This window comes from Eufriesea mexicana, unplaced genomic scaffold (assembly GCF_001483705.2).
Source record: "Eufriesea mexicana isolate 0111107269 unplaced genomic scaffold, ASM148370v2 scaffold22, whole genome shotgun sequence".
Classification (NCBI taxonomy): Eukaryota; Metazoa; Arthropoda; class Insecta; order Hymenoptera; family Apidae; genus Eufriesea; species Eufriesea mexicana.
The window spans coordinates 1,397,905-1,410,054 of record NW_016908212.1 but is presented as its reverse complement, the minus strand read 5'-3'; the positions used below and the strand labels follow the sequence as shown (position 1 = coordinate 1,410,054).

At 33.3% G+C, this 12,150-nt stretch overlaps 3 protein-coding genes across 6 annotated transcripts; 1 reads left to right on the top strand and 2 right to left on the bottom strand.

Annotated features, from left to right (window-relative positions):
* Nucleotides 1–2,108: 2,108 nt before the first annotated feature.
* On the bottom strand, nucleotides 2,109–3,879 carry Gmer (GDP-L-fucose synthase-like protein). 4 transcript variants are annotated; one of them, XM_017908534.1, is made up of 7 exons: nucleotides 3,811–3,879; nucleotides 3,352–3,500; nucleotides 3,160–3,274; nucleotides 2,955–3,083; nucleotides 2,664–2,877; nucleotides 2,446–2,583; nucleotides 2,135–2,370 (listed from the first exon to the last, which is right to left on the bottom strand). In XM_017908534.1, exons 2-7 carry the CDS (start codon nucleotides 3,486–3,488, stop codon nucleotides 2,135–2,137), a joined length of 969 nt encoding a protein of 322 aa, XP_017764023.1. In that variant the 5' UTR covers nucleotides 3,489–3,500; nucleotides 3,811–3,879. The 4 variants fall into 4 exon arrangements, with proteins under 4 accessions (XP_017764040.1, XP_017764023.1, XP_017764031.1 ...); XM_017908542.1 differs by lacking the exon at nucleotides 3,811–3,879 and adding an exon at nucleotides 3,693–3,714; XM_017908551.1 differs by lacking the exon at nucleotides 3,811–3,879 and having other exon boundaries at nucleotides 2,109–2,370; nucleotides 3,352–3,488.
* Nucleotides 3,880–4,096: 217 nt separating this feature from the next.
* rictor (rapamycin-insensitive companion of Tor) lies at nucleotides 4,097–9,728 on the bottom strand. Its single transcript, XM_017908246.1, has 9 exons — nucleotides 9,479–9,728; nucleotides 9,357–9,404; nucleotides 8,874–9,030; nucleotides 5,583–8,774; nucleotides 5,384–5,513; nucleotides 4,944–5,314; nucleotides 4,726–4,828; nucleotides 4,545–4,652; nucleotides 4,097–4,467 (listed from the first exon to the last, which is right to left on the bottom strand). Exons 1-9 carry the CDS (start codon nucleotides 9,537–9,539, stop codon nucleotides 4,102–4,104), a joined length of 4,536 nt encoding a protein of 1,511 aa, XP_017763735.1. The 5' UTR covers nucleotides 9,540–9,728; the 3' UTR covers nucleotides 4,097–4,101.
* Nucleotides 9,729–10,395: 667 nt separating this feature from the next.
* On the top strand, nucleotides 10,396–11,765 carry Prosbeta1 (proteasome beta1 subunit). Its single transcript, XM_017908594.1, has 5 exons — nucleotides 10,396–10,555; nucleotides 10,850–10,917; nucleotides 10,997–11,128; nucleotides 11,268–11,542; nucleotides 11,623–11,765. Exons 1-5 carry the CDS (start codon nucleotides 10,460–10,462, stop codon nucleotides 11,748–11,750), a joined length of 699 nt encoding a protein of 232 aa, XP_017764083.1. The 5' UTR covers nucleotides 10,396–10,459; the 3' UTR covers nucleotides 11,751–11,765.
* The last annotated feature ends 385 nt before the right edge of the window (nucleotides 11,766–12,150 follow it).

Sequence of the window (12,150 nt, the reverse complement as noted above, 5' to 3'; positions counted from 1 at the left end):
AATCTTTTCACCGCATTCGTGCTCGTTTAGTTAGCACGAACGAAATCTACTAAAGGTACCATAAGACCTCGGAGAAAGACCTCATTGTTCGTCCAGAATAGAATTCCAAAAAGAATGATGCAACGCTTCGCTTGTACCGATCGTTGCTATTTCGAAAGTAAATTTTCGCAGGGGAGAACGTGGGGCTGTGCTTAATTATTCTTTCGATGGTATTTTAATCGAAATCTAACGCGCTGAGAAAATTCGAAAAATTCGTAAATCAGTCGTGCAAACTCGTTCTCTGGAATTATTCCTAATCTCTAAATGATATCTTCATCTGCACGCGAGATCGATGCTAATCGAGTTATCAACGGCTCTCGAAATAGCTGTACATACTACTTCCACTTTGAACCCTGCAACTCTGAATACTCTCCCGACTTGATTACTTTTCTTGAAATACAGACGAAAATTTACTTCGCTTCCAAATAAAAATTCTCTCTACTTTCCTCTTACCATTCGGGCTTACAGCGATGTTCATTCGCGTTACTTTCCGATCCTCGAGAAAACCAGCAAACCGATTCACACGTATCACGATAGTTTACCTCGATCACAATTTTTGTATCACAATCCAGACTACCACGAGACCTCTTATCGTTATACGTTCCGCCGAGCAGTGTCCTTTTTTTTCGTTTCACTGAGAACATCAAAATTCGAGGGTAAATCATACAGATCGCTCGTCTGATACCGTTTGCAGGGATGAAAAGCACGAAGAAGCAGACTTTACCCCCGGCAAGGCCAATCGGCCGGCGTTACCGTCTACGATGCCGCAACGCGTGTCTCTGCATGACTGTCGTTAGTTCTTCCCATGGATGATCCTTCAAGTAACACAACAACCCGAACAGACGCATTTTATTCGCGATGATTATTATACGCTGAGCCCGGAACTGCACCACGTGCCGAAAATGCATCACATCGTGGATGCAATGGTATCGCGGCTAGAGCACATACTTCCGCGACCATCGAGGTGAGCCACCTCGAACGCGACTGAGCACCGAATTTAAGTCATCGTGCACCTTCCACGTTTCTGAGGGTGCTCAATTTATGTTAACGAACGCGCGTGCGTCGCGACGCCTCCTGTGCGACAAACGCTGCGTCGCGTCCACTGCTCGCTCCACCTCACTTGCACGACAGTCGTCGACAGTGTAACCCGTCATTTTGTACCTTCCATTTTCTATGTCCTTTGAAATAACGAGAATAATTTTTGTCGTTTAATTCGTGAACTTTGTTGCTTTCGATTAATCGATATCTTTGCTTCTATATTTTTATTCTTTCGTGGCAAGTATAAACTGAGTTATAGCTGCTCTAGTTGCAGATGGATTTGTTTATGCATACATTTATTTTTCTCCGTAGTTCCTGTTAATTAGGTCCGATGAATTTAATAGCGTGAAATTCGAAATGTGATTCAATCCCTTTCTATAGCGATGTTCTATGAAAATACAACATATATATAATTTATTATATGATCGGTATGTAACTTGACCGATTATAATAAAACATAAGACGTACCGACCGTAAACGCAGGTCTATTTTGCGGCAACTGATGATTATCGTTTGTAGCTCAATGGAATGATATATCTGGTTGAGCTATTTATCAAATAATTAATCTACTTCGGCTATCTTTTTTATGTAAGAGATATAAATCCAGTTATATCAGAAGGTCGTTAATTCTTCTTGGGGAAAACCAAAGATTTGGGAATTTTCGATACAATATTTGATATCGAGAATATATTTATTCTAAAAATATACAAAATTTACAATGAAAATGGTGTAATATCTGTATTTAACCTTTTGCATATTCTGCTGGAAATATCGGCGAAATTAATAAAAAGTTAGGAAACCTATACTTAGTACAATTATATAAACAAATAAAAATGCAACTTGTAACCCAAGAATTATTTTCTTCTAACTTTAAAATGTAAAAGTATTACTAAATAAATTCAGGCATATATGTACATACATAATTTTGTCGCATAATAGGGTAATTATATTACATTATATTGTACAATATAAGCCTAAAATAATAGTTTTCTTATTGCTTTATATTTTGTACAAAGCTAAATTACTGCAAATGGAATATTTAATTATTTAACGATCATTAGTTCCTTGCTTGATCATAATTCTGTATGTACCAGTCAACGGTATCTTTAACAGCTTGATTAAATGGCGTGAATTGAAAGTCTGGTAAATATTTTCGTAGTTTTGCATTACTTGCCGTTTTCTTATATTGTCCATCAGCTGCAGATAGATCATATATCAACTTCCCTTTAAAATTAAAAGCTTGTGCTATTGCCTCAGCTACTTGAGAAATTGTAACTTCTTGAGATTCATCGACTAATTTAAGAATAAATAATTTAATCATAATTTGAAATAATATATATTAATATCTTATTGTGTACTCTTGATTACCTGATAATATAATTGGTTCCACAGAATTATATTCTCTCAATACCCATATTATTAACTTGGCTAAATCTAAACTATAAATAAATTGTCTTAGTGGCTTTCCAGAACCTAATATGGTAAATACTTTATCTTCTGTATTTCCTAAAACATGTACCAACATATATCAATAATATTATTTAAAATAATTAATTTATAAAAGTTTTATTAAAAATTTTACATACCATCCTTTATTAAATCATAGAGTCTGCGCATTAAACCTGGTATAACATGACTGGCACTGGGATTAAAATTATCATTAGGACCAAACACATTACATGGAATAATGCTAGTATAAACTCTACCATATTGGTCATAATAACCTCTATTTTGGATATCTATAAGACGTTTGGCATAACTATAACCATAATTAGATGGGTGAGGTGGGCCATTATGAATCTAAAAGAATAGAGATTAAAGAAAGGAATGTCAAAATTAAGTGAAGTTTTTGAGTTATTAATATAAAAAATAATTACCATGAATTCATTAATAGGATATGTTGTTTTGTCTGGAAATATACAAGTTGACAAACATGATATGACTTTAACAACACCATTTTCATGGGCAGTTTGTAATACATTATCATTCATATGAATATTCCTGCGCTAAAAATTTATGACACACATTTTAATCAATTTAATAACAATAAAATAATAGTTATTAAAGATTATATATATTTACCAAAAAGTCCAAATTGTGTGTCATATTGTGGAATAAACCACCAACCATAGCAGCTAAGTGAATAACATGCGTGGGCTTATGTGTTTCAAACAATTTCTCTGTACTTTGTTTGTTACTGAAAATAGAACATTTTACTTTTAGCCTATCTGAATTACAAATGACTAAATTTACTAATATAAATAATCAAGTTACCATAGATCTGCATCTTTAGATCCCACAAATATCCATTTCTCATTTTCATTTTTATTCGTTTCAATAATATTTTGGATAGCTCTACCAACTAGTCCTGTTCCACCAGTTACAAGTATAATTTTTGCTCCTTCAGACATGTTTCATGAAATCTATGTAAAAATTTAAATTTTAAAACTTAACTTTTCTTTATTGTTTGATTATTTTATCAAATTTGATAAAATTTAAAATTATTTCAATTAAAAACAATACAATATAAAACTGTACAATGATACCACGTAACAATATGGTTATAAATGAATAAAAATTTGGTAACTTATGATGCTGTTCAGGTCATTACATACATCGCACATACACAGCACTTTGACAACATGACAAGTAATAATAGTTATATAACTAACATACAAAAGAAATAAATAAAAATAAACAATTTATTAATATCAAGAAACATATGCTACTTACAATAATTATATTAAAAATTTTTTAAAATCGAGGTGCAAATATTACTTCATAATAAAAACATTCATCGCCATCTATCAGCGAAAATAGAAAACTAGTATCCATACACGCAAAATTAAATAGCTGACCGCGAATTACTCAAAGAGGATTGATTTAATTTTTTATTGTTACATTTTAATAACACAGGGATATTGTTGCATTAAACTATGTTTCGATTTTGGCAGTGTAATTTATTTCATACTTCATAATTATTTTAATACAAAATATTTACAACTGTCTGAAAGTCGGTGATTACTAATCAAGGCTGATGGCAGTGTTTGTACCTGATACTTTTAATAATCTATCAGAACTCTTTGACAAACGTATTCTTTCTTCTGGCTTTAAAATTTCGGCTATTATCTTCTCATCGCTTCGTCGTTCTGGTTTGCGCAAAAGATCTTGCGGTTTATTGCAATGTTGCGTCACACAGGAATCACCTCCCGCCTCCTCGGCGACGGCATCCAATTGTGCTACTTGAATCTCAGAAAAAGTAAGTCTTCCATTGATCTTACTTTCTGAAGGCACGCGAGAATCGGGTTCATGTGCCGTAGAAATGGGAAATCGGGATTTCTCATCATTACTATCGTTTAATTTTAGAATATTAGCTGCTTCTACATAAAGCTGCAATAAAATATTAAAATTAGGCATTTTTTTATTTTTTCATACATAGCAATTAAAAATGTTTTGTAACAACTTACTGCTTCAAATGTAGAATCTAGAAATAATTCTTGTAAAAATCGTCGTGCTGGCATTCTATATGTATTACTACCTAAACGAGCAGCTACATCCGAAAATAAACAAATATCCTAGGACATAAAACAGAAACAGTTATATATAAATGATTATTTCTTACTTTTAAAACAATATTTAAATATATACCTGAAACCTCTCTGAGTGTAATTGCCTTAATCTAAGTAAAATTTGTCGACTATTACGATACCATACAGGATTTGCCAATCGCTGTGTATGCCTAAGTATTTTCCTATTCAGAAAATGCGGATATTAAAAATAATGTAAGTATAATTTACTAAAGAAATACACATTATCGCCTTATATAATGAACCGTTTTATGTAACTGTATAATTGATTAATATTACCTCTGTAACTTTAAGTCTTTTTCTGGAAGCGAATCTTTGCTGCTACTTTTACCGTGATAACATACTAAACATATGCGATAATGTTCTGCATCTACATCACATTCTGAACAAGATTCCTCATCTACTTCGGTTGTTTCTACATCGGACTTAGGTGCATCATCCAGTGTTATGGTCGGTATTGACGATTGTGGTGCTTCCGGAAAAATAGTTGTAAGTTTCTTTGGAAGGGCAATACCCATGTAAAATAAATTATCATGATTATCTTCAGGGGGTGGGGGTGTCGGAGTGAGTACTTGTTCCGCAATCCAGTTGCGAGATGAATCGAATTCAGATAAGCTTTGCAACGAAAGTCGACCGTCTAAACTATACATCTGGAATAAAATAAATTTGTTTAATCGAGTATCCCATGAAATGGAAGATCAAGTTTTAAATACGCTTGCCTCTAAGCTACTTTGAGAGTAACTCGGTCTCCGATGACGTTGTAAACTACGAAGTCTTGCATACCCCTCAGCATCTTGTTGGCTTAATCTTTGAATACTGGAAACAGGACTTGGTGTTTCCCCTCTTTCTCTATGAAGACGTACAATAATAGAGAATATTTTTACTTAATATAAAAATTATTTAAAACATCATTCTTACGGCAAAGCATAACGTCTAGCTTCGAGATCTGTAGCTGCACTTTCAGATCGATTTCTAGTTCTTCGAGCTACTGGTTCAGGCAACTCTGGTTTGCCATCGCTGAGACTCCGATGATGTCGTTGTATAGGAATTGGACTCGGCGCTGGATATCTGTTCGTAGGAGGAACAACTGGCCAGTGATCTCCACGTCTGTGTCTAACACATGGCCAATCAAAATTTGACAGTGCATCTGCACCTGCACGAGTGGTAGCAATGAGGCTAAGAGCGTACATAGCTGTTGCTCGTACTGCGTAATATGAACACGTTTCTGCTATAGAAGTTAACAGCTCTATAATTCCTGCATGATTCAACTGTTCTACCCCTGCTGCTGAGGTCCCCATATGACCAAGCACCCATAACGCAGACTTTACTTTTAAAATTCTCTTATTTAAATTCGCAACTTGATCGTCTCGAGATTCAGGCTCCAATCTCCAACTTCTTTCAGGAGTAGTTCGTCTGGAATCGTCCAGACTTGTTTTTCGCCGAACATCAATTAGAGAGTCAACTTTTTGCGGGCATATATCCACACCTTCCACAGTTTCAGAATCCATTATTGTCTCTAATCTATTTGATTCTACTGTCTCATCTGTACCAGATTCTTCGGACATAGCACAAGCATCATCGATCACAGAACGATTAGTTTTAGTACATCTTGAGTTTGATTCTGAATCTCTATTACCAAATTCCAGTCTAAATCGTTGAAGAATTCGAGTAAAACGTTGTATTACATTTCGACGTAATAACAACTGCAAACCTAGATCATGTTGCACCAATTGGCCTACTAAATGTGGTAGAATAAAAATATTATGTGGTGTCATGGGAACGTTACTTGTTCTTCTATGATAACTTCCTGTTTCGTTTCTCTGACGACGAGTTAAAGAATCATGTATTTCTCCTTCTATTAAACCAACATATCTTTCTGCAAAACCTCCCGGACTGATCCATTTCTCCAATTCTTCAGCGGGAGACGAAAGCGTCGTAAAACCCTGATGGAGAGAATATAGACGAATTTTCAGTAAGTAACCTTTATCACCTAATTCTTCTAACCATTTATCCCAATCCCGAGATTGTCCTCCTTGTTGCAATAAAGCTTCTAAATATTCTGGTTCTTCACAAGCTTCATGTAATGTTTCTAATGCAGTAAGTGCTACTGTTTTATTGAAATCTGACAGCCGTTCTGACAATAATGTTATTGCCCAACGATAGGCATCAGCCATTCTGGCTCTGAGTATCAATCGGAGGAACTGTGTAGCATATAGACGTGTACTGTCTAATGTTGCTTCTGTAATAATCTTAGTCAATACCTTCCTATTAGGTCCATCCCTAGAATAGTCTAAACTTGATATTATAAGTTTAACATAACAGTCGTGATTAGTAGCTAAAACCAAGTCTTGTAGCTTTCCTAGTAATTGGAATTCTTTTAAAATCCGAGTTCCTTTTGCTGAATGGCTCAACTGGCCAATAAATAGGAAATACTTTTGACAACAAGTAGTTGACATATGACGAGGTGAAAATAAACATTCATGAGCAGATTGAGCTGTTCGGATACTAGAGATTTGCTCATCAACATCTCCAATTAATTCAAATAATAATTTTGTACTCTCAGGTTCAGGAATCTCCAACAAACAATTCAACAAGTCACAACCAGCTAATGTTGCTTCTCGTGCTAAATTAGCATTTGTTGCTAACTCCACCCTACTGTAGCCATTGGAACATGGTTTAAAATAACGTACGAGTCTTTTCATAAATAATCTGTGATCAGAATCATGGAGTATTCGTGCAATATCATCTCGTGAACGCAATATAGACCGTACCACCGGCCAATTCCAGGCAAGAGCATCTTTAGAGCTGAGTACTTGAGCATCTTTCAAAAGAGGCGTAGTCGGTGATTCTCGACGTAACCAGTGTCTACTGGATGTTCGTTGACGCCTTGGTAACGTTGGCCTTAGCCAAGTACCAGCTTGTAAAATTTTATCGAGAAATAGACTTGCAGGTGCCGGCCTTCGTCGCATCATAAGATGCATTCGCTCCAAAATTGCAACAGCTGCTAAAGCTTGATGCTTTCCAGCACTTGCATGTTCTAATAAATTTGGTAAGGGAGGAGTAAGATCGCACACTTCAGAAGGCAAAAGAGAATGTGCAAGATGTAGTAATGCACCTAGCAGAACAGCAGCACGTACAGAAATAAAAGTATCAGTGGAAACAATAGTCTCTGCTAGAGCACGATGTAGACCACACTCCAATAAAGCATATACCAATAATGCTAAATGTATTTCTGTGATATTTGGACAGCGTGATGATAAGGATGGTAAAATATACTTTCCTTCAGCTGCAACAAAGCCTTCTGACAATTTCCAAGAATTACGAGCTTTACTGGGATCTATTGCTGCCAAAGCAACATCAGGTTCATCTGTCCAAGTAGGCAAAGGTAAATCCAACAATTCATAAAGTAATTCTAAAACAGCACCTCTTACTTCAAGTTGTTCAACATATAATACATCTGCTATAGCTTTTAATCCTGAATTATCATCAGGTCGACAAAAATGTAAAACTCCAGAATAAGATCTTAATATACTTAATAATGCTAATTTACTTGCTGCAAATCTTTCTCTTTCCTCTTTTGTTCTATCTATATTTGCAAAATGAAGCTCACAATAGGGAGCTGCAAAACACAAAAGAGAAACACTACTTCTAGTATCAGGAGTATTTAATAATTTTAGTAAAACTCCTATAACAGATTCAATTATAGCAGGGCTTTGTCCAGTCATGGCAGCTCTTGCAAGGGCACTAATTCCTCCACAACTGATTAATAAGTTCGAATTTAAAACACCCAATTCACAAAGAGTTGCTAGAAATGCTCGAAATGCTCCATCTTTTTCTTCAACTCCTCCATTTGTTAAACTTATTAAAGATCTTGCTAAAATAGGACTAAAATGTTTTGGTGCTAATACTAAAATCCTTCTAACAAGTCTAAGAGCTTGCATTCTCTCCATTTCATTCCGTAAATTAATATCCATACTTCGAGCCACAAAATATGGATATTGTAATTTATTAATTGCAATAACATCCTGTTCCTTTTTGAGCATGTATCGTATAGCTCGCAATGCAGCTGCACGAACTTGTGTTGCCTCATGCACAAGTCCCACTCGCAAACTATGAAATGAATGCACATTATAACCAATATATATTGTATTATATAATAATATAATGTATTTGTTCATTGCTTGTAATCAATAATTCTTAATTTCTTACCAGCAAAATACATCACTGATGGAATATCCATAGTCTGGAGAATCATTTTCACTAATTAATTTAACAATGGCATTAAGATAAGCTAATTTTTTTATACTTGGAACATTTTCACGTTGACAAAGATTGGTCAAAACTTCTTTCACATTTTCTTTCAATCCTATAAATTAAATTAAATTTTTAATCAGAAATACAAATAATATTTCAATATTATCTACAATAGAAATATAATTAAAAATTCATATATTGTGATTATATTTAAAAACTTATAAATATTGATATTAAATATAATTCTATATTTTTCATTAAAGATCTTTTACTTTACTTTGAAAGTTGCTTTTAGTACTTCACAGAAGAGACACCTGTCACTTTGCAAGATGCAAATTAAAGATAAACATGCATATATAATCGTAGACCGATGCGAGGTAGTCATGTTATTAAAGCACTACGGGTACAAAGTTGCAGGTTACAGGTTAGGTTACTAACCTCTTGACAGATCGAGTTGCACGCAGTTGTCTTCACTCTCTTGACGGCCTATAAAAAGAGTACATAAATAGGAAACAAGATAGTTTTAAAATAAAAAAAATGACAGCCAATGTTCAACATACTTCGATGAGGTCTGCTTGTACGAAGACTCCTACCCCAGATCATCCAACTAGAAATTGCCATTTCTTTACCGGTTGCTACCCACGATCACAATCAACACTTTTTGTCCGATTGTTACTATAAGTCTTTTGCGTAGTATATGTCATTCTTACTGTTAACCCGAAGCTCGAAGCACTGTAAATGCACTACTGATAAATCAAGTGTAACACGAATCAAGTGTTACATGAGAACGTTGCACTTAATGTACCGCACTCTTCGGGAAAATTGTAGGTACCTGAGAAAGTTGCAAGAGTCACGATAGACACGAAATGAACGAGAGAATGTACTTTCTTTTTTTAATTTTCCGTTAAGTTTTAGAAAGCGTAATTTTCGTATTATTTTATTTCTCAAATAATATTTCATAGCAAGTATAAACTTCTTACAAAATGTTAATTGTTTTATTTTTGAAATCGTAATATATTTTCTATTTTATACGAAGATTCAAGCTAAATTCTCTATATAATATGCTTGAATGGTCTATACTAATCAGTGTTCAGAAAATTGAATTCTGAAACAACAATGTTTTATATTTTATGTCCCTTTATATAATTAGTTTAACAAAATTAAAGTCTGTTATATTGCATTAATTATATTATATTTATATATGTTACATTATTATTAAAAGTAAGTAAATAAATGTAATAGTATTTAAATAAAAAGTTTGTTTAATCATTGTTAAAAAATTTAGTACATGACATAAAAATTGGAAAAGTTATATAAAATTATTTGAAAAATAGAAAATAATAAGGAAATTTATTTTTTTAAATAAAAATTAATTTTAATAATTGTTTTCCTTTTAGTATTATAAAATTATTTATATTTAGTAATTATGTTTAAGAGTAAACATCATTTTTTAATCTATATAGATGGACACACTGTAGTCACAAAGTAACTTTGAACATTGAAGAGTTAGAGAAGAGAGCTTTTATTAAAATTCTGAAAAAATGGCAAATATATTCGCGAATTTAGTTCATCCTAATATAAGTTCAGTTACCGATAATTTAGCTCCAGATTGGGTTTCTTCAGAACAAAGTACAGGAGTAAGTTTCGATAAATTGTGACATTAATATGTTTTAAGGTTAGAATGACAAAGCAAACTGAAAGCATCTTTAATGAAAATTCAAAATAAATTTCATTTACTTTGCTATACATGCATATCTTTATAATCATGTATTAACAACACATATTTGTAATTTTAATAATTCTATCGTCTAATACAAATTTTATATTTTGAATTACTTATACATTCACCTGTTCATATATTTCATTACAAAACAATTTGTAAAATTTTATAAATAAATATATTAATCTTTTAAAATTATTTTGTTAATTAGACATCTATCATGGCTTGTGAATTTGAAGGAGGTGTAGTAATTGGAGCAGATTCTAGAACAACCACAGGGTATGATACTGTCAATTGATATAATTTTCTAGAAACATAGTAATAATCACACAATTAATTGTATAATTAACATTTTCAGGAGTTATATCTCCAATCGTTTTACCGACAAGTTGACTAAGATGACAGATTATATTTATTGCTGTCGTTCTGGTTCTGCAGCAGATACCCAAGCTATTGCAAATATAGTTGCATATCATTTGAGTCTTCACAAGTGAGCAAGATTGTATACTTATGTACATAAATTAATTGTAAATCACCACATTGAAATGTACATTTGTTTACTATTATCATAAAAAACAAATCTGAATTATAAAGAATATAATTCTCTTGTTTATATTTTATTTCTATAGAATGGAGTTGGGAATGGAACCATTAGTAGAAACAGCAGCAAATGTATTTCGTTCATTATGCTACAACTATAGAAATTCCTTAATGGCAGGAATCTTAGTGGCAGGATGGGATAGTCATAAAGGAGGCCAAGTTTATAGTGTTCCTCTAGGAGGTATGTGTGTTCGACAACCAATTTCTATTGGAGGATCTGGCTCAACCTATGTGTATGGTTACATGGATTCACAGTATAAACCAAACATGTCAAAGGACGAATGCATCAAACTTGTTGAAAACAGTAAGTACTTAATAAACTTTGACTAGCATAATATGATTATGTAATAATTTAATGCAAATAACACTTCCTTGTATTTGCAGCATTGGCACTGGCAATGTCTCGTGATGGTAGTAGCGGTGGTGTTATCCGAATGGGTGTCATTACGAAAGACGGGATTGAAAGAAAAGTTATACTCGGTAATGATTTACCGCGTTTCTATGAAGGATAAAGGTTGGAAAAATGTGACGAGTTGCTTATTCCAATTTTATTGTATTTCTAAAAATCTTGTATCGATTACGTCTTGTTTCTTAATTAAAGTAAAATAAAAACAATTGTCCTTTATTTTTTTATCGTCTCCAAAGCGATATCTTCTGTGAGTATATGTTATAAATAAATTGACAAAAAGTTTTACGTTAACACTTATAGTACCTCTGAATAGCTATTAGTAAATAATTCTTTGATACCCGAAAATCATTCAGGAACTTGGTTGAAACGCGACCGTCAATGTGATCAAACACATCTATACAACTACTACCATATTTAGGTCGTATTATCCACTTACGATTCACTCTGCTATATACCCGGTCGTTTTAACTTCGTACTTAATGTCCATTGTCGGTTTAATGAGA

Excerpts from the sequence above, each read along its gene's own strand:
- Gmer (XM_017908534.1), bottom strand. The coding sequence starts at position 3,488 with ATGTCTGAAGGAGCAAAAATTATACTTGTAACTGGTGGAACAGGACTA. Across the intron at positions 3,275-3,351 it reads TCTAAAGATGCAGATCTATG|TAACAAACAAAGTACAGAGA; the intron begins GTAACTTGATTA and ends TTCTATTTTCAG. Across the intron at positions 2,878-2,954 it reads ATCCTATTAATGAATTCATG|ATTCATAATGGCCCACCTCA; the intron begins GTAATTATTTTT and ends CTATTCTTTTAG.
- rictor (XM_017908246.1), bottom strand. The coding sequence starts at position 9,539 with ATGGCAATTTCTAGTTGGATGATCTGGGGTAGGAGTCTTCGTACAAGC. Across the intron at positions 9,405-9,478 it reads TACAAGCAGACCTCATCGAA|GCCGTCAAGAGAGTGAAGAC; the intron begins GTATGTTGAACA and ends CTCTTTTTATAG. Across the intron at positions 4,653-4,725 it reads TACACTCAGAGAGGTTTCAG|GATATTTGTTTATTTTCGGA; the intron begins GTATATATTTAA and ends TTTATGTCCTAG.
- Prosbeta1 (XM_017908594.1), top strand. The coding sequence starts at position 10,460 with ATGGCAAATATATTCGCGAATTTAGTTCATCCTAATATAAGTTCAGTT. Across the intron at positions 10,918-10,996 it reads GATTCTAGAACAACCACAGG|GAGTTATATCTCCAATCGTT; the intron begins GTATGATACTGT and ends TAACATTTTCAG. Across the intron at positions 11,129-11,267 it reads TATCATTTGAGTCTTCACAA|AATGGAGTTGGGAATGGAAC; the intron begins GTGAGCAAGATT and ends TTATTTCTATAG.